The following is a 25,696-nucleotide window of genomic DNA, read 5'->3' as shown; positions in this document are numbered from 1 at the left end:
ACGCTACAAAGTATGCCAGGGAAATTGGCGACATTGTTGCTCACCGCCGCCACCCTCATTTTCCAACATTTTACCACTCTCCCCCAAAACGAAACAGTAGCAACAAGCGGCAACAACTTTGTGCCAAGTTTACTTAATGACCCTGGTATAAATTTTACTTAAAACATCATTTTTCTTTACGACTATTCTTCATCCTTGCGGGGAAAATGAGAGGGAGGTTGGGGGTGTTCCAAAGAGGGGGTGGGGCAGCAGCTGTGTGTGGCAAGAAAGTTGCGGAAAAGTGTCTGAGCCAAGCGTTTCCATTCGAATTGATATTTGTCGATAACTAATTTGGTGAGTTTTCACTTAAATTGTATCAAAATGTAAGCTTCCTAATTTTTTAACAAAGAAATGGGAATTATTTCCAAGAAATAGTAATTATTAGTAGTTGTGTTAGCTATCTTAATTACCTTAACTAAACTTATCCTTAATAACATATTTGGTGCGGACATTCTAGCATAGACGAATTTTATTTCGTCCAAATAAAAATTCCTTTTTTGTCCGTGAATGAAATAAATGTTATAATCTATGTCTCGAATAGGTTACCATTTACCAATGATGGCATAGGTATACAATATAAACTATTCATTTTGTGCATACATTCAATGTAAATATACAAGTATCTCCAAAAGGGCAAAGTGATGGTAATAAAGCTGTTTCAATAGTCATAAATATTTTAATTCGTGCCAAAAAACAAGTATTTTCTTAAAATGTCCCAGACAGACACATATACATGTTTAAACTTTTGCGTGTGGGCTTGTATGACGGGTTAAATTGGCATGAACAAAAGTTGAGGCTTAAAGACGCCTCACGTAGCGGCAATTTGTAGAGGCCAAGATGAGCTGGCAGTTTTATGGAAGTTTCTTATTTTCACCAACTCCCCGAAAACTCGGGGGCTTGGCCTGTCCCACAATTGACTAAACTTTCCTTTCAAATTTTTGGGCGGAGGGGAGTGACTTTTGCTTTTACGTTCGCATTTTTGTTTTTGTTTTTTTTTAAGGGAAAAGGAGGGACTTGTTACAAGAATTCTGCCAGCCAGAATAACTTTTTGCGGCAGACAAGCGAGCAGAGAAAAGAAGGAAAGCGCGAATGATGACTAACGAAATGAAACTTTAAATGCGCCTTGTTAGGCGAGCTTCCTTTTCCGGTGGCATTGCCTGCCTACATTTTAAGTAATTTTTTATATTATTTAAACCATTGCATACATCGTTTAAATAACAGGAAGAGGGACTTAAATTACAGAAAATGTGTGTTTTAAGCCAAGGAAAGATACAAACCATAAAAGATTCTGTTTATTATAAGCATATACTAAATATTGTATTTAATATTTATTTTCCTGTGAGCCAAATTGGCATACAAAAATTCCAGAGTCTTTTCCCTATTGATTACAAATTCTACTTAGCTACATTATTAAGCTCTAAAAGTTTATGTTTATTGTAAGCATATTTTGAATATTATATTTAGTGTTTATTTTCCTGTGAGTCAATTTGGCAGCAAAAAAAATTTTGAACGGCCTTTTTTTGATCATTTACAAATTTCATAATCTCTTTCCAATTCTTAATCGATTTCTTCATATGTTTCTTTTACAGTTTCGATGTAGAAAATGGCCAGGGCGCTCGATCACCGCTTGAGGGCGGCTCTCCCAGCGCCGGTTTGGTTTTACAGAATTTGCCGCAGCGTCGCGAATCGTTTCTATATCGCTCCGATTCCGACTTTGAGATGTCGCCCAAGTCCATGTCCCGAAACTCAAGCATCGCTAGCGAAAGGTAAGTTTTTACTATGCTAGAACATCCAGTGTCCCATATTGTCCATCTATAAATAGTGTTCAGTACCATATAAGTTTGAGTTCCTTTCCTGGTTAGACTTTGAGTTTTTCAAGCTGATTTCCCCCCTTTGTTTTTGTGAATGCCAACCGTGGACATTCACCTGTATAATTTGGAGCTCAGATAATGATTATGCTGGCTATTTAATCCACCTTTTTCATGTTTGTGATCTACCCCTCCCACGGCTTTGATTTCGGTTTTTCGCTTATGATTCCTTTGCTTTGTCCTGCCATTTTTTTTGTTAGGACTTATTTAAGTACGTTTAATGTGGTTTTCTGTGGTGTTTATCTTCACTATTACCGATACTATTCGATACTTTTTGTCCTTTCATGACGTATGTTTCTCTGTATCTTTTTGAGGCATTTTTATTTAGTCCTTACCAAAACTATATGAAAATATTTTATTTCTTGATAGCTCTGCTTCTATGTTTTCACTCTTTTATATCTGTGTATTGTTTATAACATTTTTTTATATTATTACAATGATTTTAAAATTGTTCACGGTGCCTACCAACAGTCAAAATTGTTATATATATATTATTATTATAGTATATTGTTTGTTTAAGGTTTCAAATGGCATCTTTGTAAACAGACTAAGTTTTTTAATTAATTCTGCAAAATGCATTGATCTAAATTTTAATTTTGGTGTTTAATTTAATTACGTTTTATTTTTTTCCTCATTATTTCACATTTAACAAAAACAAACTTGGTCGTAGATATTTGAACAATTTGGAAAGGCATGTGGAGGGATCCAGACGCACACATGCAAAATGCACCAGAGTTTTCCTCTCGGCTTTTCGCCGCCATATTTTCCCAGCCTCCCAGCCTCTCCTGTGCTTTCCCCTCCACCGGCAGAGTGTAGTCTTTGTCACTCTGTGGGATTTCTGCGACTTTGCCCCGGGCTTACTGCTCCCACTGCATTTTTCCTGCCCCATTTTCCAACAAACATTCCGCCCTCTCTTCGTTTAACTTTTACAAAATATGCAAAGCTTTGCACTATGGAAAATGAATTTGTTACAAAATTTGGAATTCAAAACTTTTCAAATTTAATCCCAACAGATTTTGGCTTAGTTATACTTAAGCCTAAGTATTGAGACTTGATCTAAGATACATTTTATTCCTTTAAGTGAAGAGCTTTCACATTTTCCATTGTTTTTTAACCTTATAAAAAAATGCTTAGTTATAAAATAAAATTCCACCATATTTATTGAATTATTTCTGAAATTGTTAATTTATGTATGTATTTTACTTTTTTATTGAAAGAATTCAAACTTCTACAAAAAATTTGGTGGAAAAAATTAAAACAAAAATTTAAATAGTTGCTATGAAAGTTTTATATTTAGTTTTTGCTTTAGTTTCCCTTTTTTTTAACAGTGTCTACTGCCTGATGTTGGGCATATTTTCTCCATAGATTTCACAGCGCCTAAGGTCTCAACTTCAATAAGTTAGTCACAGTAGACCACCCCCTCCCTCAAAAAAAGGCCCTCATTACACATGCATGGCCAAAAACGTGTTATGGAACACTGAGGCCGGAAATGCAATTTTTTCGTCTTCCCTTTTTGTTGTTGCTTATATATCACTGTGTGTGTGATTTTTTTTGGCAAACCTTATGGCTGTTGTGTTTTTGAGTGCATCCCCTGCACACCCAGAATTTTATACCCTTGCAGAGAGTTTTATAAAATTGATCAGAAGTTTGCAACGCAGATTTAAATTCAAACTGTTAAATTTCATTGTTTTTTCTTTGGTTTTGTCATAAATGCTGTTTTTATAGCATTTATAACCTATCCCTTGAGATTTAAATAAAATCGGTTGACTATATCCTCTAGTTGTCATATATCTGTCAAACTGATCATACTGATCATCTATCCGATTGTTCCTTCTGTGTAATATATAGATTCTTGGAATTTTCAGAGTCCAACTTTTATGCGTAAATTGAACATGTTACAAAATTTGGCAGATCGAACGACTATATCCTATGTAATGGTTTCCAGGGTATTAAAACTTCGACTTGCCGAAGTTAGCTTCCGTTCTCGTATTTTTTGTATACGTTTTGGCAGCGGCATTGGGGCCACACATACAGACACAAAGAACACACACATGTATTATGCACAAAAACAATAACACCTAATTACACATGCAGTTGCAGAAACAAAAATAACAACACCAACGAGGAGGAGGCTGTTGATGATCACCATCAAAAGATGGAAATATAGCTGAGAAAAAGAAATAGGGGAGGAGAAAACGGGGAAAAATTGAGGGGAAAAGGCTGGCAAAATATTTACATTTTACAGTGCCATAAGTGAGTTTTCCCTTGTCGCTCTTCAGTTTTGCCTCTTTTGAAATATAGAGTGCAAATTATGGCTGCAAAAATTACAAAAGCCAAAATATTTGGCCCAAACAAAAAACAAAAAAACAAAATACTTAAGAGCCGGCGGGAAAACCTCTCGAAAACCAAAGTAAATAGAACATTTACGACTGCGGGAATAACAAGATTTTTCATTTTCAATCTCAATAAATGATTTACGAGTTGATTTCCGATTGAATTTGAGGATTTCGGTGTCAGTTTAAATGTTTGGTGCCTTAAAACGCAACCTTCCCCTTTAAAAAAACATTTATAAAGTGTAAATTTCATAACTCTTTAACTCTAAATGCAAAACATCAAATATTTGTCAATAATTGTAATGTAAAAATAAGTTAATAATTAATTTCTCAATTTCCATTTTAAATATGGAATTTCAAAGAAATTGTCATTAAAATTCGTGTAGTCCCATTAAATGAATAATTCTTTGAGGTAAAACCAACTTAAATTTAGTTCGAACAAGTATTTTGTTTTCCCCAGTCGTTTTTCCGACCTTCTCGGCCATGGTTGTTCTTGCTGTGGTTTTCCTAAGGTGTTGTTGAAGATTTCCCTTAACGGTCAAATGTTTTTGGCAGGCGACAGCAACGCAATTTGCATTTGTTTCGGTGCGGCATGGAAACCGAAAACTTTTGTCTGCCTTCAAAGTTTTTCGGCCTGCCAAACTGTCCCTCTTTTTCCTTTTCCCCCATGGGAATATTGGGAAGGAAGGAAGGGAAAACTGGGTTGGCGGAGGAAAATCTCCACCTTTCAGCGCACGCTGCGTTTGCTTTCAATCAAGTTGGAATACTTCTAGGGGCTGCCACTTTCAAACAATGTTCCTGATGAGCTGTCAATTACACACACGTAGTTATGGATGGGATGGGGTCTTGAGCCGAACCAGAACCAGAACCAAAAACCATTGACTGACGACCAAGTTTCATAAAGATTTCAACACTAATAACAAATAATTAGCCGACTGTCCGAGGCTGTCTTGCTGCATACCGCCCACACCCTCACCCATTTTCCTAATTTCCCTGTAAATGTCAAGGTCGTCATTCGAGCAAAACAACTCACAATTAGTCATAATATTTTCTTGTCGGCATCTCGGGATGTTCCTTCTCACATTTTCGGACAGCCACCCCGAACAATAACGAGAAAATAATCATAGCAAAAATAATAGATGCAGTTAAGTGGAATTGTTTTTTTTTTCAAATGGAAAATAGGGAAAAACAATACTTATAGTGGGTTAGGATTTCCTACACTAAGGGAAATTATCTAGGGTCAAAGTGTAGGCAAAGGTCGTCAAAACAATGCAATAAAAAGGTGACTGAGAGCCAGCAACAAAGTTTTTATTTTTATTTATTTTCTAGTACTTGATTTGTAGATTAAGTTAAAATGTACTACATTTATTTTAATAAGTTTTTTCGGGTCGAGTTGGGACAATTCTCTGTAGATTTATTTAAATCAAGAATACACATTCAAAGCTTTTACCTACTTGATTTGTTCTGAGAAGAAATAAAGTCCTTTATATACAATCGTCTCTAATGAGAATATTTTCCCCGAATGCGGGCATTTGTTTTACCGGGAATTGAAACAAATCCCAATCCCCAGGCTGATGGCAACTTTGAGGCTGGGCTTTAATTTAACCGCAGAACTGTGTCAGGTGTCACACCAAGCATGTAAATTTCTTTTGAAATTGTTGGCTGCAACTTGCGTTGCCGTCGATTCCAAGAACTGAGAGCTGCAAAAGACAGAAAACAAAACCGAAACCGAATCGGAATCGGAGTTGGAATTTATGGGAATTGCAGGAGATAAAGTGGAATCCTTTTAATTGAGTTGCCATGAAAATCATGTCTAGATTTTTGAGTTAAGTTCGTTGTGCTTCGGGTTCTGAGGTGATTGTGGGTTAGTTTCGGGTTAATTTGGGTTAACTTGGGTTAACTGAGGTGTGGTCAAACTGAATAAGGTTACAGATAAAGTGGGCGACCATTTTATTTGGTCATGGAGTGCTAACTGCAGTTGAATAAAGTTGGCTGGGCTAGACTAAAACACTTTAAGAGCAGTAGTAAATTTAATTTAATGGAATGAAAGCTAAAAAAGGGATTTTTAAATTGCGGTAAAACAAAATCCAAGTATATACCACTAGTTTACATTTTTTTGCTAAACTGCGATTTTGTAAAATTTTGTATTTAATATTTTGGTTTTTCAATTTAATTTAAATATGCAAGAAGTAACATTTTATATTAAATGATCTAATATTTATTTTTACTTTTCATTTTTTTTATCAGTGTAGTTAAAGTCCTACTATTAAATCACTTTAAAGTACTTTGGGATTATTTTGTTTTGGTTATTGGCCATATGAACAATGTACTAAAAGTATAAACAAAATAAAAAGTACAATTTATAACATTTCAAAAATCAAAATGAATAAGATTGAATGCAGTATTTTACAAACATAAATATTCCAAGTAGTTGTAATATGGCAGATATTGTATTTTCTAAATAAAATCAAAATAAAGCTAGAAACCGCAATGTCGCAAAAGGTCCGATTAGCTGGCCCCTAGTTATGTAAAGGCACTTATTTGCGCCCTTATTTGTGCCCAATGACATTTGCACACAGAGTTTGTGAATACATAGACAAAATTGGGCGGCAAAATCCATTGCCAAAAAGGGGCGGGGTCGGTGGTTGGTGGTCTGTGGTAGGAGGTCGTTTGGCCATGTGCTTAAATGTCAACACTTCAACTTCGACTTTTGTGCAGCTCTTTCTCCGAATTGTTCGTCTGTCTGTTTGTTTGTTGTGACGTGGTGCAATGACGTCATGATTGCACTGATCTATGCGACGGGGTCATTGTCTGCGTCAGCGAAAGTCGCCGGGGGTTTGCCACCCCACTGTCCCAACCGTTTTTCCCCTCACTTTTCGCCATACACCCACTTAGTATTTCGTTGCACGTGACGCATCAATAGAGCATTCAAGGAAATACACACAGATAAAACTCGCGTTAGAGTGGAGTGCCACTTTAAAACATTTTATTAAGTGCTACGTCACTTTCAAAACACATTTTAATGGTTTAAAATCAATTGAATACTTAAGAGGTTTCAAATTGGATTAAAAGTCTAGCATAGAAACAATTACCAAGATTAAGCCATACATTTAAACTAAAACAAATAATTATTTTTCATTTGATATAAATATATTAATTATTATAATTAATATTAATATTAAGCCTCTATTTTAAGTCTATGTATTTGGATTTTGCTTTCATTTGACTTCCAATTGTTCTGTTCCTTTACCAAAAAAAATTTCTAGTTACATTTGCCCCTTTTATTTCCCACCGTTTTTCCCCTTATATCCTCCTCTGTTTTCCCTATTATACTTAGTGAACTTCTTATGATTGTTGTCTGTATTATCGTTGTCTATTAAGATTGTAACCCTTTTTCCAGGTTTAAAGAACAGGAAGCCTCTATACTCGTTGACCGATCGTACGTATGCCGAGAGATCTGATCTGCTTATATCGCTCTCTCTCTCTCTGTCTCTCTCTCTATATATCTATCTATCTATCTCTATCGTTATGTCTTGCCTGCCTTTGCATTTGATGTTTGTATGTTTTTTGTCGTTGTCTTTTTGTCATTGTCGCCCTGCATTTCGTGATTTGCATGCAGTTTTCGTTTTACTATTTGCCTTCCGATAATTATAAAAAAAAATTTACGACATTTTTGGGAATATTATTAGGGTAATTTGTCGCTGATTTATCCACTCTTCGCACTTGCATTTCATCAGTTTGCTATGGTTTTGGTGGTCTTTTAGAGATTTTATTTGATCTTGCATGCTTGCAAATCATTAATAAAGCAAATCATATTATACTCATATATTGGGTAATACAAAAATAAACTTAATATCAACAATGGTAATGTATGATAAAATAAACAAGACTTCAAAAAAAACAAAATATAAATTTGTTTAACATTTAGGCATTAAAAGAAAGACCGTGTTTGTTTTTTATTTAAATTTAAGAAATGAGACTGTCTAGCAATATTTCAAAAATTTTTGAAATTTATATATTGTTTGTAGCGGTTTCTATACCTTGAATTGTATGCTTCACATCGATTATTTTCTAGAAAACCGCAAATACATTGTCTATCCTCAGTTCAGTAAACTCTGAACTTTCCCTGTCTCAAAAAATACGACTTTCGACTCAACGCTTACTTTCACATACTTGGTCATGCCGTTGAGTCATTTCCATTTGTCTTTGGCAGTCACGAGTTGCAGAGGAATTTCGCACCAAATGACGCTGACATCTGGGGTATTATTGAGTGCAGGCCAAGCTAATTTAAATATGAAAAACATTTCCTATTTCCTGTCCCCAAGTGCCAAGGCCCAAAAAAAAAAAAACAAAATAGAGGAAAACCAACAAAATAAAAGAATATAGAGAAAATAAATAAAACGGAATAATTGCTGACAGAAGTCAATCAAGGGGAACTCTCTTTCGCAAATCCCCCGCTGAGGTCGCAGTCTAGTTGCCACATGCAGTGCCATCGCACCGGGCGTATACGTAATGCGCGCCGCCGCTCACATTATTCATACGCAGCGTGACACCCAAGAAAAGCTGGCACACGAAACATGTCCAAAACCAAAGCGAAAAACCCATAAAATATGGCTCAAGATGAGGCAGAAGAAGAGGAATGCTTCAACTAAATAAATACATTTTTCCCGTGCATTAAATTTGTTCTGCCAGCAGCGCCTCAATTGCCTCAAAAAAGCAAAAAGAAAAAAAAAAACGTATAAGCTGTGAGTGCCTGAATATGACTCGTGAGTGCTGTGAGTGCTCGTGATTGCGGGCACATAATTTTAGCTTTAATACACATATATGTAAGGCCATATGTATGGTATATATATGTAAACATATATATATATATATATGTATATGTATGGGAAAAGTGCATTGCACATTGCAGATTTGTCATTCACACCCAGCGGCGAAAAAATTGAATTTCCTTTTTATAGCACGTTGTGTGTGGCATGGAAATGGCAGGCTGGCTGGCTGGGAAATGGGAAATGGCTGTGCTGAACCATAAGCAAAATGCAAATTAAGTGCTTTAATATCGGCAGCTCGGAATGAAGCCTTCCATGATATGGTCGAAAAGAATGAAGGTCAAAATAAACTATAGTAAATACCCGATCGACAGTCACTTTAGATATAACCTCAAAAAATTAATTTCTAAAACAAAAACTACTAATAAAATTATGGATAAACTTTTGCTAATAGATATCATTTTTATGGCACACATATAGATTACCATATCAATTAAATAAAAACGTGTTTCTTTTTACCCAAAGTCGTAATGTTATTAAAAAAATATATATCTAGTGTAATTAATGACTCGTACTTAACAAATAAAGACCAGCAAAAGCTCATTTAGTACTTTATATTTTAATTAACATTTCAAACGGTTATAGTTGACTTGTTCTCAAGGCAGCTTATTCAAAATGTGAAATGTGGTCAGCAACAGCAACTGTTTGATTGCATAATTCCCATAAATCTCTAGCTGCAGTCGGATTAAGACTAAATCCCGCAGTGAACTCCACACGAGAGTGTTTATGCGAAATGCTTAGAAACTCGACTAGAGTGGGCTTTTGTTTATGAATGCACTTGGAGAAAGATCACATTTCAAATAATATCACTTTATTTTAAATGCCATTATTGCTACTGGCCCTATGAAAATAAAAAAATGGTTTTTAATTTGTTTATAACATATTTTTAATATCAACATTTTCATTAGGTAAAACTAGTTAAAACTATTTAAATTACTAATTTTCAAATCAACTAGATTTTTTTCTTGTGCATAGATTAGAGACCGTGGAATTGAAAGCCATGTAATGACTGCAATCGCTCAGTCAAGGCATTAGGTGCAGGGCCAAGCAAAGTTTCATTTCGGCGCACGCTGCGTATGAGTAATGTGGCCCATATTATCTAGTTATCATCTCAAGTGCTGCGTGGGCAAAAATTAAAAGAAATTGCTAGTCCAAAATTATTATTACAATTCTTGTAATATTATTCTCTTTTTTTTAGAGAACTCTGCTCTCGCTTGCTTTCTATATATTTTTCCTCTATCATACGAAAGATATTAAAATAATTGGCGTATTTAAAAATTGATGGGCTCTCGTTGTTGTTGTTGTTGTTTTTGACGCTAATGAGCGTTAATCAAATGCCAACAGCTGCAGCAGCAACAACAACAAGAATATTAATACTATTAATACTAGCAGCAATTGAAGGCAACAGCAGAAAACCGGGGGGGAATTTATTAAACATTAGCGTAGGTAAGTGCGATGGGAAAAGAGGGTGGAAGGCAAAGAGGGTGCTCTGCAAAGGAAAATTGAATTATTTGAGCGTCAGCTCTCTCCTCTAATTCCGAATATAATCGTCATTGCGATGATCATGATTGTAGTTGCGATGCCTATGACGACGTCGAATGGTAATGATGATGATGAAGTGCCAGGCAAGGACGTACTTCCCATACAGAGTGCTCTGAAATAGTCTGTATGGAAATAAAATATTCCAAATAAATAATCAAATAGTTATTAATAATACCCAAATTATTTTTAATTTTAACCTATATTAAATTTGATATAATGCTTTAAAATAGTTTAAAATAAAACTACTCCGATAACACCCTGTATTCCAATAATTGAGCAAATGCTGTTGCCTGATGAAGATGAAAAGCAAGCTGAAATCTTACTCGAAATGAAAATAACAAAATACAAGCTCTCGCGAGTGACGGGTATAAATATTGTTTAAGTTGAATATAATTTGAGCGCTCTGCTCTCGCGCGCGATTCGTCGTCTACTACAATTTTTCTTTTTCGCCTCTGTGGACCTGTGTGTTTGGCCTCTGTGTTTTCTGTATTTTCTGCCGCGGGACGCGCTTCATTCTCGTTTAGCGGTTGCTCGTGGAAATTTCAAAAAATCTCAAACACGCCGCGCAAATCTCAAAAAACACCAGCAAACCGTTTGCTTTCAATCAGAAAAAAACGAACGAAATAAACAGTTAACACAGAGACTTTCTTTTAAGAAGGACAAACACAAAAATAAACTTTCAACAAGTGGGCCCATGTGGGCCAGAAGTTGGACTATTTTTATTCATAAACATATTGTTTTTTATTTGTGTTATTGTTGTTTTGCAATTTGTGAATAAATCCAGCAAAATGCTGAACAAAAATTCAGCATCGTCGCAGTCGCTGCCGCGAGTGCACAGTTTTTTCAACATGATACCCTCGATAATGCAGGACGATCTGGCTGTGACTATACTAAACGATCGGGACAATATGTTCTCCATCAAGTCGCAGCGCAGGTAAATCCCTATACATCCCTGATCCCAGGGCCATTTATGGTCAGGTCTCGAAATAGTTCGCACATATATCTAAAGCGATATCGAAAATACAAGAAATAACTAAATACACATATCTATATTCCAATTTTATGACACCCAACAAGCCGCATGTCTTCTATAAATGCCTCCATTAATTATGATCTATGGTTCTCGTTTTCTCTACCGAATATTATGCCAATATATTGGCTGGTCTTTAATTTTCTGTATGCCGTTCGCATCTGCTATATTTATTTAAAACTTAATTGGTATTACTTAATTTACCCAGAAATGTTATGAAGTTATTTTTCCTTAGAGATGTATTACCTTTGTACTGAGGGAATTCCCTCGTCAAGTGTGTGTGAAAAAACCTTTGGCAAAAAGCTATGCCTGTGGTGAAATTTTATTACCTATCAAAATAATTGTCACAAAAATTTCGAGAAATTGTATTTATTTTTTGTCGGACTTCTCACAAGTTTTTAGGCTTAAATATATGATATTTTTATTAGGAATTTGAGTTTGAAGATTCTTTCATTCAAAAGACAATGAAATCAGGGTTTTAGCATGTGTCAAATTTGAAAATTATTTTTATTAGAAATTGTGAGTTGAAGTGTTCAATTTAAATGCTTGTCCCAAATTGTCATTGTGCTTTAAATAGTGGGCCCCCAAAAATAAAATGCAATTTTCTTAAATATTTTTAAAATAAGTGATATTTAATATTTTAATGATGATTTAATTTGATAAATGTTGTATTTTAGTGATTTTTGAGTTTTAGCTAACTTAATTTAGGAGAGCCTTCCTAAGTTAAACCTTGTTTACCTGCTTTTGTCATTATATATTTATGTTTGTGATTTACCTATTATACTTTTTTCGATGAGTCACGTTGTGTTCAACTAAAGAGGCGATTTCTTGGCAATTGGGGGCGTGTTGAAAATGCGTCGCAATATTAATAAACCAAAATAGCAGGGGTGGACGTACCCCAAGTATTTCTTTAAACGGAATGACAAATCAGTGTCAACAAAAAAATTAACCATCAAGCAAGTTCTTCGAGTACAAAAGCAGACATAATCGTTTGTTTTTTTTTTTGGGGGCGATTCGGACCGGTTGGTTTTCCCGCCGTTTTCCAGAATCGTTTGCGGTTATCGATGGATAATGTCCGACACGATTTCTGGCCGATTTCACGCTATATGCGACGTGCCAAAAGTCAGGCAATCCAAACAGCACTGTGTTAGGCAAAAAGGGGCGCGAGACAGGCGTTGAAAGATATGTGAAATGTGAATTCACAGCACAAAAAAAAGCACGCCTGTAAATGAGACTCTTTTCTTGGGCCTGTGCCTCTGTTGTTGTGTACTATATATGGCCGCAAAGGAGGTCATTTGTACATGCATCAAAATCAAAGTGCCCCCTTAATGGCATTTTTCATGCTAATATTTATTTTCAATCGATTATCATTGTCTGGCAATTTTGCTAAGTGGAAAATGAGTGCCGAAATTGCTGGTTAGAAACCCCAAACCATTCAGTGAAGCTTTCAATTATCTTAATAATATTATTACTTTTTTAGTAATATAGAAAATTGTTAAAACGAGAACTCATATTGTTAATGGTTAGTTATTAAAACCCACCCTTAAATGAAGATCTACATATTAGACAAAAAATGAATCCAATTATTCACTGCAAATAAAATTTGAATAAAATATTTTTTTGTCCGGTCCTCTAGTTTCCGTCTTTAATTAATTTTTTTTTTTTTTTAATTCTTTGGCGCCATTCCGCGTGTTCTGAGTTTAATTTGTCGGCCAATTTGTGACGTCACCGACGTATACGCCCCCGCATATACAGATATCTTTATATACCTATACATCTGTCTATATGTATTCAGCGTTTTATTTTTTGTTATTATTAATTTATGCCATTTTTTGTTTGTCAACGTTTTTCGTTTCTCCTCCTCGTTTTTACCCATTTCGATTTTCGCTTTTTCTCCATTAATTTTCGGGTTCCTTTTGTTTTATTTTTGGCACCAGCGAAAATTCCGAGCCAAGTGGCTAAGGAGAAAAGTCCGGCCCATGAGCCACGCCCCCCGCCCCGCCGTCCAAGTCCTCCCAGTCCGGATCTTTCTATATGTTTTCCACAATTTCCACAATGTGGAATTTTCAACTGCCAAAAAAAAAGAGCGGAGGATAGAAACCGAAACTTGGCCGTCGCCATGGCGTCCTTTTTTTCGCTTCTGTTTTTTTTGTTTCTGTATTTGCTTGGGCATTGAGAACATTCACTGACTTTTTTAAGCAACGTTTCCAATTTGCACAACATTTTGCCATTTAAATTCTACTCAAAATGAAAGCCTCACAAATAAAATAGTTTCGATTAAATACACCGAAAAGAAAAAACGAAAAAAGGAAAATTTAAATAAATTAGCAAAATTTTCGTTTAAAATTCTTCGTGTTATTTATGGTCTTGTTTTCGCTGTTCTTGGCAATGCATCAAAGAGTCTCCGAAAGTTGTACCATGTAAGAGGATTTGGTTGGCCGCTTTAATAGGTTTCCAAGCACATTTTCCGATAATTGTGGCAAATCTCAGATTAATAAGAAAAACAGCAAGAGTTAATTATAAGTTTTGTTTTGTTGCATCCTTAACCTCCTATTTTAAATTTAAAAATTGAATCAAAAAGCACAGAGTAATGTTCCATAATTAATAAAACGTTTGTAAATTACTTTTTTTATGAAGGGTATAAGTTATGTCGTATTTGCATGTTTCACTCACTGCTTTTCTTCTCTTGGTTTTTTGCTTATTATGACGAATATTTTAAATAGATAAAAATTCAAAATTCTTACTAATAATATCAAACATTTCTTCCCTTTCTCTTTTTTTCTTCCAAAATTTTCTTTACAGCCATGGCGAGGATCTCATTGTGACGCCTTTCGCCCAAATTTTAGCCAGCTTACGTTCAGTGCGCAACAATTTATTAAGTCTGACAAATGTTCCAGCATCAAACAAGTAAGTGTATTGTGACCTTGACAAGGCCCCGTCCCAACGTCACCCCACCGCCCCCTCTAACCACCTCCTTTAACCCCCCGGAGACATTCAATTTGTTGTGTACTATATATGCAATGTACTTGACCCCGAAAAAATATGAAATCTCACTCTGTTTTAACCCCCCTTAACCCCTATGTGTGTGCTGCCTTGCCTGCTCTCTGCTCGCCTTAACCTACTCACTCTCTCTGCTCTTGGTGTGTTTTTTTGTCGTCTCACACTTTAATTAATCAAAAGCAGCGACCACAATGACAACAAACAAAATCACACTCTCATCTAACAATAACTTTTGATGGTCGGTCCATGAAAATAAATATATATATATAGATGTAGATGAAAATTATAAATAAAACCAAACCCCACAAAAGGTTGAAGGTGCACTCACCACTCAGATCCCACGTTTAACCCCATACTTCAACAGAAAAATGACACGAAGTGTGCCAAAAATACTACACGTATGTGTATATTGGCAAAACAACTGGGACAGAAAAAGAATTTTATACGATTTTTTCCGACGAATATATCCATGAATATATTCAACTTAAAATTAGAGAAAAACATTTCTGCTGAGATGTGAGAAAATGATTTTCCAAAGAACATTTGCTACAATGGGTTGTTCAACCGGGAAATTGTTGTCTTGTCGATTGCTGCTTTCTGTTGGTTGTTTGATATGTGATTAACCACTAATATCCCTGGGGTTACAACCTATTTTCTAAGGGTTTTGAGTAATATTTTTATTCCAATGGCAATGGCTGCTGAATATTAATTACTAAATTTATTTTTTGACTGTAAGTTTATTAAGTAAACTACAAAACGTATATGAAACTATAATGGTGATTTTTAATATTAAAAAAATTAGTTTTAAAACCACTTTAATTAAATGTCAATAAACAATGTCAATGCATTAGCTCTTGGAAAAATTGATTTTTTCATGAGTTAGATGTGTTGAAAACTGTTGATCTTTAATTAAAATTTGATTACAAAATCTTTTTGGGATTTGAATTTTTGAATAAACCATTTAATAGTAAACTCTATGAAAAATGTAATAAAATGCTTGTCTTGAGAAAATGGGTTAAAACGAACACCTAAGCTTAACCCCCTGCAGGCCCCCAGAAAGACATTCCGACCCCTGACTTGCAGTGGTTGCTGTAAATATAAAGTTTAACCCCTGGCCCCCCCAAAAAAATAAAATTACAAAAATTCACAAATATAAATATTTTTTCTCTCTTTCTTCCGCTCTCTCTCGCTCTCTCTCTCAATCTCTTACTCTCTGTTCATCTTAACCATTTTGCATATGTGTCTATGTGTGTCACCGATTCTTTTGCAAACCACAAATCTAAATGTTGTGTTCTCTTCACCACACCCACACCATGCTACGTCACCTAACACACCTCACCATATAATCCATAAATTCCATATTCCTTACTCCCTACTTCCAAACATTTTTTTTAAATGTTTATCCTTTCATTTTACCTCCATCGTTTTCATATTTGCTTACCATGCTCCCTTAAATGTTTATTCGTTTGTTTGTTGTTTTGTTTGTGTTTGTTTGATGATTTTGTTTGTTTGTTGTATTTGCCAACCCCAAACCCCGAACCCCCCTCCCCCATTTTCCAAACCCCCCTCTCTGTGTGTACGTGTGTGTGTGTGGGGAAACTGTGTATTAATACATCAAGATCCAGGCGGCCCAACCAATCCTCGTCGGCCTCGAGATCGGGAAATCCCCCGGGAGCCCCGCTTTCCCAGGGCGAGGAGGCCTACACCCGCCTGGCCACCGACACCATCGAGGAGCTGGACTGGTGCCTCGACCAGCTGGAGACCATCCAGACCCATCGCAGCGTATCCGACATGGCCTCGCTCAAGGTTAGTTGTGATATATGATCTTAAGTCATTTTCCAAACTAGAACTAGGGAGTAAATCTCCAAAACAAAATTAAAAATATTTAATCGTTTACTTTTTAAAAATCGTTATCGCCTAAGGGGTTTCATCATAATTTTTTGCAAACATTTGACAAATTGAAAATTGTATGACATTCCAACTTTTGACCATTATTTCACAGGGTTTTGACACAAAAACCAAGTTTTTTTTTTTGGTTTTTGGAGATATGTAAAACATAAATGTTTATATAATATTAATTGGAGATAATCAAAAAATCGATAAACGATTACTCTTAATAACATGTCTTGAAACAAATTTGGATAATTTTGTTAATTTGATAATCAGCATTTGAGTATTTGGTTAGCAACATCCACAGTACATAGTTGTTTTATATTAAACAAATATTTAATTACTTCAAGTTCGAGTTATGGAAAATTGTCTTCTTAACATTAAATCTTACCTTGGTCATAACCAACATTTGAATTTCTTTTTCAGTTCAAACGCATGCTCAACAAGGAGCTGTCACACTTTAGCGAGTCCAGCAGATCGGGAAATCAGATTTCCGAATACATTTGTTCCACATTTCTGGGTGAGTGTACTATGTACATACGATGTAAGTCAATTTAAATCAGAATTTTCGTTAATAGCAACGATTTAATTATTAAAAATAAGAAAATTTTATGAGATCAACTTAAACTAGGTAACTTGATTCTGGGATTTCCATTACAATTTTTCAAGCAAAAATTCAGAATCTCATCTCCATATAAACTTAAATCCCCCATCGATCCATCGAACTATGGAATTCATTTTCCACCCAAGATGGATGGCAAACTTTTAGCAAAGCAATTGCACAACAATCCCAACACTCGAATCATTTTCTCTGTATTTCGAATGTTATATACCCCTTATTTGAGATTCCGCCTCGTCATCAATGCCAGATACTATGACTTAACCATCGAACGCTCAGCGCTCGAAGTTATTTAAGACGTTTTGCGGCAACAACTTTCGCTGGCTGCAATTTGTTTCAGGCTGCTCGTCTTTTTTTCGTAGTTTTTCTTGCTGTTTGGCTCACCAAAGTATGCAACCAAATCGCATTAACCACATCGGCGGGGGAAAGCGAAAGAATAGAGTTCAAGTAGCCGAATCCACCATCTATCCATCTTCATCCTCATCTCCATCTCAATCTGTAGGGCCAACAAATTAGGTCGAAAAAATGCCATCAAAAGTTATGCAAATCGTGGAAGCAAGCTGAAAATAAAAGATCGCGATAACGATACCCTAGAACATGTTGAAAATATATAAGTTTAAAGTTTTATAATGCTAAGATAGATGTTAGAAATTCATAAACTAATCAGGGTTAACATTTTTTTTCGAATTTTAATGGTAAAGCTTATAAACTATATTTCATGATAAAACTATTATTGTTTGTTGTTAATCTTTAAATGGATTGTCTAATCACCTATGCATTTCCTTAATTTATTATTTATAATTAATTTTTTACAGTGCAAAATCGAGAAGTTATGCATGTATTAGTTTTAAACAACAAACAATAAATCCAGTCTTAGGAATAATAGTTTGTCAGTCTAGATATAGAAGATAAAGAATAATATTGGGGCATTTGTTGGAGAAAAACAAGTCAACGTTTCTTCCTCTTCGCATTTCTACCCCTTTCTCCCTCTTTTTCTCTTTTTGCCCCCCTTTTCCCCCCTTTCTCCCTCTTTTCCCTCTTTTTCCCCCTTTCTCGAATTGAAAGTGCAAAATTAAATTATGCAGAGCAGCATAAAAACAGATGAAGTGGAAATTTCATTGTTTAACCTGCGAACCAAGCCCCCAAAGCGAAGACCTCCGCACGGCCAATGCCTTACCCCATTTTCCCCGAAAAGTTTTCTGCCTCCCCTTGCGTATTTTCCCAAACAGTTTTCCCTCCGCCACTTTTCACTTACCGTCTCTGTCCAGACCAGAAAACCCCTTCTCTTGTGGCAATTTGTGCGGGAAAGGGCATTTTTTTGGAGGGTTTAAAAAGTTAAAAGGGATTGGAGGCCAAAAATCATTGCAATTAGTTTTTTTGTAAATGTGGTTTTAAAACTAAAAACTAAAACTAAAAAGCCTTAAATAATAATTTTAATAAGTATTTTTGATACTTTTTCTGTATATGTGATTTTATAACTAAATACTAAATACATTATTGCCTTATACATTATTGTTCTTGTCTTAAAATTGTTTTTTTATTTAAAATTTGTATCAACGGTACATTCTATATACTATAAAGAATATCAAAAACAATTGCTATTATATTAATATAATACCTTTTAAAACAGCTAGCCTCGGATGTTATTTAAATATTTCATATTCAAAGTTTATTTTATTATGTAATTATATTTTTTTGACTGTAAAATAATTTCTTTTTAAGGACTAGTTTTTACTTAGATTATTTTGGCAAACCAGTGAGATTTTAAATGACAACTAATATGCTGGTGTTACTGTGGATTTTCTGAATAAAGAAATATACACCTGCGTACTTTTAATACGATTTTAGAGAGGCAGAGATTTCCAATTTTTTCTGTGCTATTTCAGTGGGCGGCAGGCGTGTCGGGGGCGTGGTTAAACAAACGGGCCACACCTAGTCGAAAAGCGAAAAAAAAACAGAAAAAAAGAGGCAAAGGGGGAAAAAAGGGGAAAAAGGAGCAAAAGGATATCGGGCATATTTGCACATTTGTCCATATTTCTGCTTCACTGGGCAGCCAGTAAAAAAATAGCGGGCGACATAGTGGTCAATCCGGGGGATAAAGTGACCTTCTCGGGATCCTAAGGCTACCTTTTCACTAGAATTTTCAGGCCTAACCCAACTATCTTCTTGTTGCCATAGTTTATCAAGCATAAAATCGTATTTGGGGGAAAAAAAATCCACAGCACACACACACGACTGCCTAATGTCCATTTGTAACACTTCATTTGAAGCAGAAGCCTCAACCTCGAAAGTAAAAAAAAAAATAAATAAAAAGAAACAATGAAAAGGAAAGGTGAAAACCCTCCGAAAAATTATGGTGGGCAAAAACAGATTTCAGTTACTATGCAATATTGCCGTAGGAAAAAGAAATAGCAAAGGCAAGCCGAAAGGAGAAAGTGGAGACAGCATATGCAAAACAAGATGCTGCCACACACATCAGGTGAACATATACACATTTCCCCAACCATTTATTTTTGGAACCTGTTAAACTGTGGAAAAAAAACTTCAAGAATTTTCGGAAAATATTAATGCTTTGTCAAGCTGATAGAGTTGTCAATAGAACAACTTTTTTTTTAATTTTTCAGAAACTTTTAGAAGCGCACAAAGGACTTTAAGTTGAATTTAAGTCCTTTTGTTGTTAATTAAAGTTTTTATTAGCCAACAAACTACAGCTAAATAACAAGCCAATTTTATGGAAATTCAGTACAATAGCTTAATTAAACTGTTAACTCTTGTTCAGACTTGAATCTTCCATGTCTGCAATCTTGCAACAGTTGAATGTATAAAAGAAAACATTACTACCATTAAAAGGACGAATTCCTGCCATTTTTGATGCTCATTTTGGTTGGCAAATAATAATACTAAAAAAAACATTGCCTGGCTTATTTATGTCACATGTGTAGTTTTTGTTTTACCGGCAACCGAAAATTCAACGCAATTTGGAATTTGAAATGAATATCAATTTATGCACAGGCAATTTGAATTTGCTCTCCATGGCAAAAACAACGTCAAACAAACCATTGTGTGAGGGCTGCAAAGAGTTAAGGGTTAAGGGTGCGCCCCAAAAAGTAGGCAATGGAATTTTGAATGGAAAACTGCAAAAGTTTTGCTTGTTTGCCGTCCGTCGAACGCTTGAATATTTATATGGCTGTTTAAGCACCGAGTAAGAAGGCCCTGAGAAATGCGAGTTGAAGGACTTGGGTCGCTGCTCCACATCCACACCCACATCCACATCCACATCCCTGGCCCACATTTCCCCCACCATTCAGATAGTCAGATATAGATGTAGATATAGCCGAAGGCTATGCTCTTCTGACACATGTGTGTTTGTGGCAGGCGATGTGTTGTACATTATGCCTGTTTATCTTGGCCCTCTGAGATACTCACTACATATATAATAGTGTTGCTATAACATCGCAATAGTTGGGTATTATTTCAGTTGGATTTCTAGATAACAAAAGTCATCCTTAAATAAGCAGATTAAATACAAAAATTATTTTTAATGCTAATCAATTTGATTCACAAAAATAAAAGGAATACCATATTTTTTTGTTTAACTATTTTAAAATTTAATTCATAATTAATTAAAAATATGTTTAAAAAAATAAGTAAAATATGTTTGGTTTATGATCCCTTTTCAACTCTGTGATTTCATTCTGACTATTTAACTTTCCACAGACAAGCAGCAGGAGTTCGACTTGCCGTCGCTGCGCGTGGAGGATAATCCGGAGCTGGTGGCCGCCAACGCTGCCGCCGGTCAGCAGTCCGCCGGCCAGTACGCCCGCTCCCGATCGCCCCGCGGTCCACCCATGTCGCAGATCAGCGGCGTGAAGCGGCCCCTTTCGCACACCAACAGCTTCACCGGCGAACGGCTGCCCACTTTCGGCGTGGAGACGCCCAGGGAGAACGAGCTGGGCACGCTCCTCGGCGAACTGGACACCTGGGGCATCCAGATATTCAGCATCGGCGAGTTCAGCGTCAACCGACCGCTCACCAGTGTGGCATACACCATATTTCAGGTGGGTAAATGTTAATTCGGGGAAAAGAAAGGTAGCGAAACCCTTTAGATACGGCCAATTAATTGCTTTGAGTAGACCGGAAAATGAGAAATTATACCTAACTGATTATCAAATGTGTGTTGAAGTGTAATTTCTGAACTTTTAATCTTTATATGATAAAAATAGTTATTTTTTTGTTATCTTATTAACTTGGAATATAAATATAAGCTTTAAAACCTCACGTCCTTTGAAATCTAAGTAAAAGTAATTTACCAAGCAAATTGAAAATGAAATATTTCAACTAATGTTTGTATTGTAGATTAATTTACTATAGATAAAGTAATATTTGTTTAAACCCCTTGCATTGTACTAATATTTAGCAGAAACAATTTAGAAAAATAATGGAAAAATATAATGTTTACTATATACGCTAGATAAAATAAATTCTCTTGCGAGCTCTTCAATCAATTAGTCATAATATCTCACATATACGAAGGGACTGGGTTTCTTGTTTAGTAAACCATTAACAAATAAATAATATATGACTAATATTCCCCTGCGTTCTTATTTTCGCCACCACAGAGTAGAGAATTACTGACCAGTCTTATGATACCACCGAAAACTTTTCTTAACTTTATGACTACTCTGGAGGACCACTACGTCAAAGACAATCCGTTTCACAATTCGCTCCACGCGGCCGACGTGACCCAGGGCACCAATGTGCTACTCAATACACCGGCGCTGGAGGGCGTATTCACACCGCTCGAGGTGGGCGGGGCTCTGTTTGCCGCTTGCATTCACGATGTTGATCATCCCGGCTTAACCAATCAGTTCTTGGTTAACTCAAGTGGGTGTTTTATTTTCTATTGCCTACAAGTTCCGCAACACAGAAATACTAACTAAATGTAAATTGTTTTCACACAGGTTCCGAACTAGCATTAATGTACAATGACGAATCTGTTTTGGAAAATCATCATTTAGCTGTTGCCTTTAAATTATTGCAAAATCAAGGATGTGATATATTCTGTAATATGCAAAAGTGAGTACTTGTAACACACACCCTAACTCACCTTTCCTTGCCCCCTTCCACTTAATGTGAGTCGGGCAGATATTTGCTAACTTTAATAAAATATATAAATAAATAAATAAATAAATAAAATAAAATAAAAAATAATACCCTTGCATGATTTACATGCATTAAATTAGATAAAGCATAAATTTGATATTGAATATATTGTACATATTATTAATTGTGTGCTTGTTTGCCAGGAAACAACGCCAAACATTGAGGAAAATGGTTATTGATATTGTGCTGTCCACGGACATGTCCAAGCACATGAGTTTGCTGGCCGACCTGAAGACAATGGTGGAAACCAAGAAGGTGGCCGGTTCTGGGGTCCTGCTGCTGGACAATTACACCGATCGCATACAGGTTTGTTTGCTTATTAACCGATTTTCATTCCCTTTACTGACAAATATCCTTAAATCCCCCTAGGTGCTCGAAAATCTGGTGCATTGCGCCGATCTGAGCAATCCCACCAAGCCGCTGCCGCTTTACAAGCGTTGGGTGGCGCTCCTCATGGAGGAGTTCTTCCTGCAGGGCGACAAGGAGCGCGAGAACGGCATGGACATCAGTCCCATGTGCGATCGCCACAATGCCACGATCGAGAAGTCGCAGGTGGGCTTCATCGACTACATCGTCCACCCGCTGTGGGAGACCTGGGCGGACCTGGTGCACCCGGATGCCCAGGACATACTCGACACGCTTGAAGAGAACAGAGACTACTACCAGAGCATGATACCGCCCTCGCCGCCGCCGTCGGGGGTCGATGAGAATCCGCAGGAGGACAGGATACGCTTTCAAGTGAGCCCCATATCCCCGAAAAAAGTATAAAATTACAGAACTGACATGCGTAAAAAACAATGCGAATATATTGGCTTTTCATGCCACAGATAGCTCTTTTATTGCAATATTTACCAAAAAAATTCAAACATGAGGATTGAATAGTTGTAAACGATCTATTCACAGATTGGAAAATTTAAGACGTATTCCGTTTATTTTTAAAGGCTTTTCTTCCAAGCCGTTAATTAGCCATGTCAGTTCTGATTTGAAAATCTGAATAGATGTCAGACACTTAATTAAATATGTATACTGATATTATTTATTGACAATTATATTATAAATAGGTAACCCTGGAGGAGTCCGACCAGGAGAACCTCGCCGAATTGGAGGAAGGCGACGAGAGTGGAGGCGAGAGCACCACCACCGGAACCACCGCCGCCTCCGCGCTGGGCGGGGCTGGAGGCGGGGGCGCTGCCGGCGGGGGCGTGGCACCCAGGACGGGTGGCTGCCAAAACCAACCGCAACACGGTGGAATGTGACGGAGAGTCGTGGGAATTTATCGCAAAATACAGGAAAGGGCTCACAACTTTTTCCTATTACGTTAGTGACTACTATTAACACAAAAACCAAACAAAAACCAAAAACGAAAAACCACAAAAAAAACAAAGAAAAAATTTTGGAAAAATGCAAAAAAAAATACCAAAAAAAAAAAAAAGTCAAGTAAAGAAATATTAAACAGATGTTTAAAGCATACAAAAACTCCAAACCGCAATAGCAAAAGTACCGTTTAACTTATAAAGCCCAGAGAAAAACGAGAAAAGGAAATTAGAAATTTACTTATTGGAAAACAGAGATTGATGTTGAATACACTAAAAAAAAGAAGGAGGAGAAGAGGTAACTAAGAGAAATCTTACATATTGTTAAACACAAAAAAACTAAATCCAAGACAAAGCAAAGATAATGAGAAAACCCATTGATAAGTAATATTAAGAAGATACCAAAACTACCGCCCCTTTTAACCAAAAAAAAGAAACACCACCCATTATATAGACGATTTTTGTTGCATGTGTAGGCAAATGATTTTTGTTAAATTCATAAATTCATTTGAAGTAGGACTTCAATAGGAGGAAAACAGCTAACCCAAGTCTCCTCTTTTAAACCATTGACTAATGTGAAATAATTAACAAAGAAAACAAACGGAAAGGAATAATCAATACGACTTAGCTTTAGAGAAGTTTTAAGTTTTTAATGTTTTGCATGCCCGAACAGATTCATTTTACTTGATTGATAATGTTAGCTCTAACTGATAACCGATAACAGCAACACATATGGAGTTTTTATGATTTAGACCCCAAGAGAGAGAAGCGAAAAAAACAAAAAACAAACATGTAAAGTGTAAGAATCCAGTGAATTAAACCAAAATTGAAAGCAACCCGTATTGAAACCATTTAAATCTAAATTAAATCCCCAAAAACCAAACCCCAAAACCCAAACAAAAAGTAAAGAAACAGTCTACAGCCAGACTGTAGTTGTATAGTAATATATATGATATAAATATTTTTTTTTTAATATTATTTGTAAATAATTTAAATGTTGGACTCGAATTTAAATCAAGCGGCTAGCAAATGTTGCAGCTAAACTAAAACTAAAATGAAAACAAAGCCAAAAACACACATTAATATGGATGTAACAGAAGTGAAGAAGAATCGGAATGAAAGGAAAAACTATTGTACAATTAGCTAAAGAATTTCCATTTCAATTTTCAATTTGAATTGCAATTTGATTTGCTTCCAGTGAAAGAAAGAGAAAGGAGAAAAAAAAATAGAGAGAGAGAGAAACCGAAAATAATGTCAAACGCTGTCTTCGCAAATATTTTTCGCTATATATTACTTATATCATTATTTACTAGTTACTAAGCTACTTACTGAGCCACACAATTTAGAAACGAAAGAGACAAGTCACCCGGAAAGAGAAAGAGAGGGAGCATTGATGAATTTAGTGAACAAACTTAACTGGCAAAATACACACAATTTACAAAACCAGCCACAAACCACCAGAAAAGACTCTTCAAGCACAAGCAATTGTTAGTTTCCAAATGCAAAACCAAAGCAAAGAAAAACAAACACACAAAAAACACAATATATGAACCGAAAAAGTCATTGGCTATAATACGATTATTTATACCTATTATATATACTATATGCATATTGTAAAGTCACGATTCTGGCGCTGGTGCGCGGATCGATCAATGTGGCAGGCCAAATTCTAAACGCGCATAATTTAACTATTGTTTAACATTATGTTTTATTGTTATTAATTTATTACCCAAAAACATTATTTTTTCAGACCTAGTGCTATATACTATTTCTTTTTTGTGTTTAAGCGGGCAGGATCCGCGTATAAAATAGTTTTTTTTTTTTATAACAAATATATATGGTATGATATGTGAATGAAATGTAATGAAATGAATTGAAACCTTGATGGTCTAAAAATATCATTTATCAACAAAACGAGCAGCAAAGTTGAAGAACAAGATACTTTATAGCAATTTAAGCAACATTGTAAATGTGCGCTTCAGATTTACTTTTTTCGAAACTTAATCAACCTTCAGCAAATACAGCAAGATATATTACCTACATACATATATTATTGATTAAACCATAGTT

At 35.7% G+C, this 25,696-nt stretch overlaps 1 protein-coding gene across 8 annotated transcripts in view; it reads left to right on the top strand.

Moving 5' to 3' along the window:
* Positions 1-25,153, top strand: part of LOC128265288 (cAMP-specific 3',5'-cyclic phosphodiesterase) — a 32,470-nt gene extending 7,317 nt beyond the window's left edge. The window contains exons 2-12 of one of the 8 annotated variants that reach the window (XM_053001198.1): positions 1,629-1,805; positions 7,641-7,679; positions 14,444-14,548; positions 16,267-16,447; positions 16,958-17,051; positions 20,868-21,208; positions 21,770-22,034; positions 22,112-22,226; positions 22,457-22,619; positions 22,683-23,051; positions 23,375-25,153. In XM_053001198.1, the coding sequence (XP_052857158.1) occupies positions 1,629-1,805; positions 7,641-7,679; positions 14,444-14,548; positions 16,267-16,447; positions 16,958-17,051; positions 20,868-21,208; positions 21,770-22,034; positions 22,112-22,226; positions 22,457-22,619; positions 22,683-23,051; positions 23,375-23,569 (2,044 nt within the window). In that variant the 3' untranslated portion in view covers positions 23,570-25,153. Of the gene's footprint in view, positions 1-1,628; positions 1,806-7,640; positions 7,680-11,260; positions 11,546-13,879; positions 14,062-14,443; positions 14,549-16,260; positions 16,448-16,957; positions 17,052-20,867; positions 21,209-21,769; positions 22,035-22,111; positions 22,227-22,456; positions 22,620-22,682; positions 23,052-23,374 lie in introns of those variants that run through there. The other 7 variants (XM_053001197.1, XM_053001201.1, XM_053001199.1 and 4 more) reach the window with 7 other exon arrangements.
* The last annotated feature ends 543 nt before the right edge of the window (positions 25,154-25,696 follow it).

The sequence above is a fragment of the Drosophila gunungcola genome, unplaced genomic scaffold, assembly GCF_025200985.1.
Source record: "Drosophila gunungcola strain Sukarami unplaced genomic scaffold, Dgunungcola_SK_2 000108F, whole genome shotgun sequence".
NCBI classification, from domain to species: domain Eukaryota; kingdom Metazoa; phylum Arthropoda; class Insecta; order Diptera; family Drosophilidae; genus Drosophila; species Drosophila gunungcola.
This window is presented reverse-complemented; position numbering and strand designations above follow the sequence as displayed.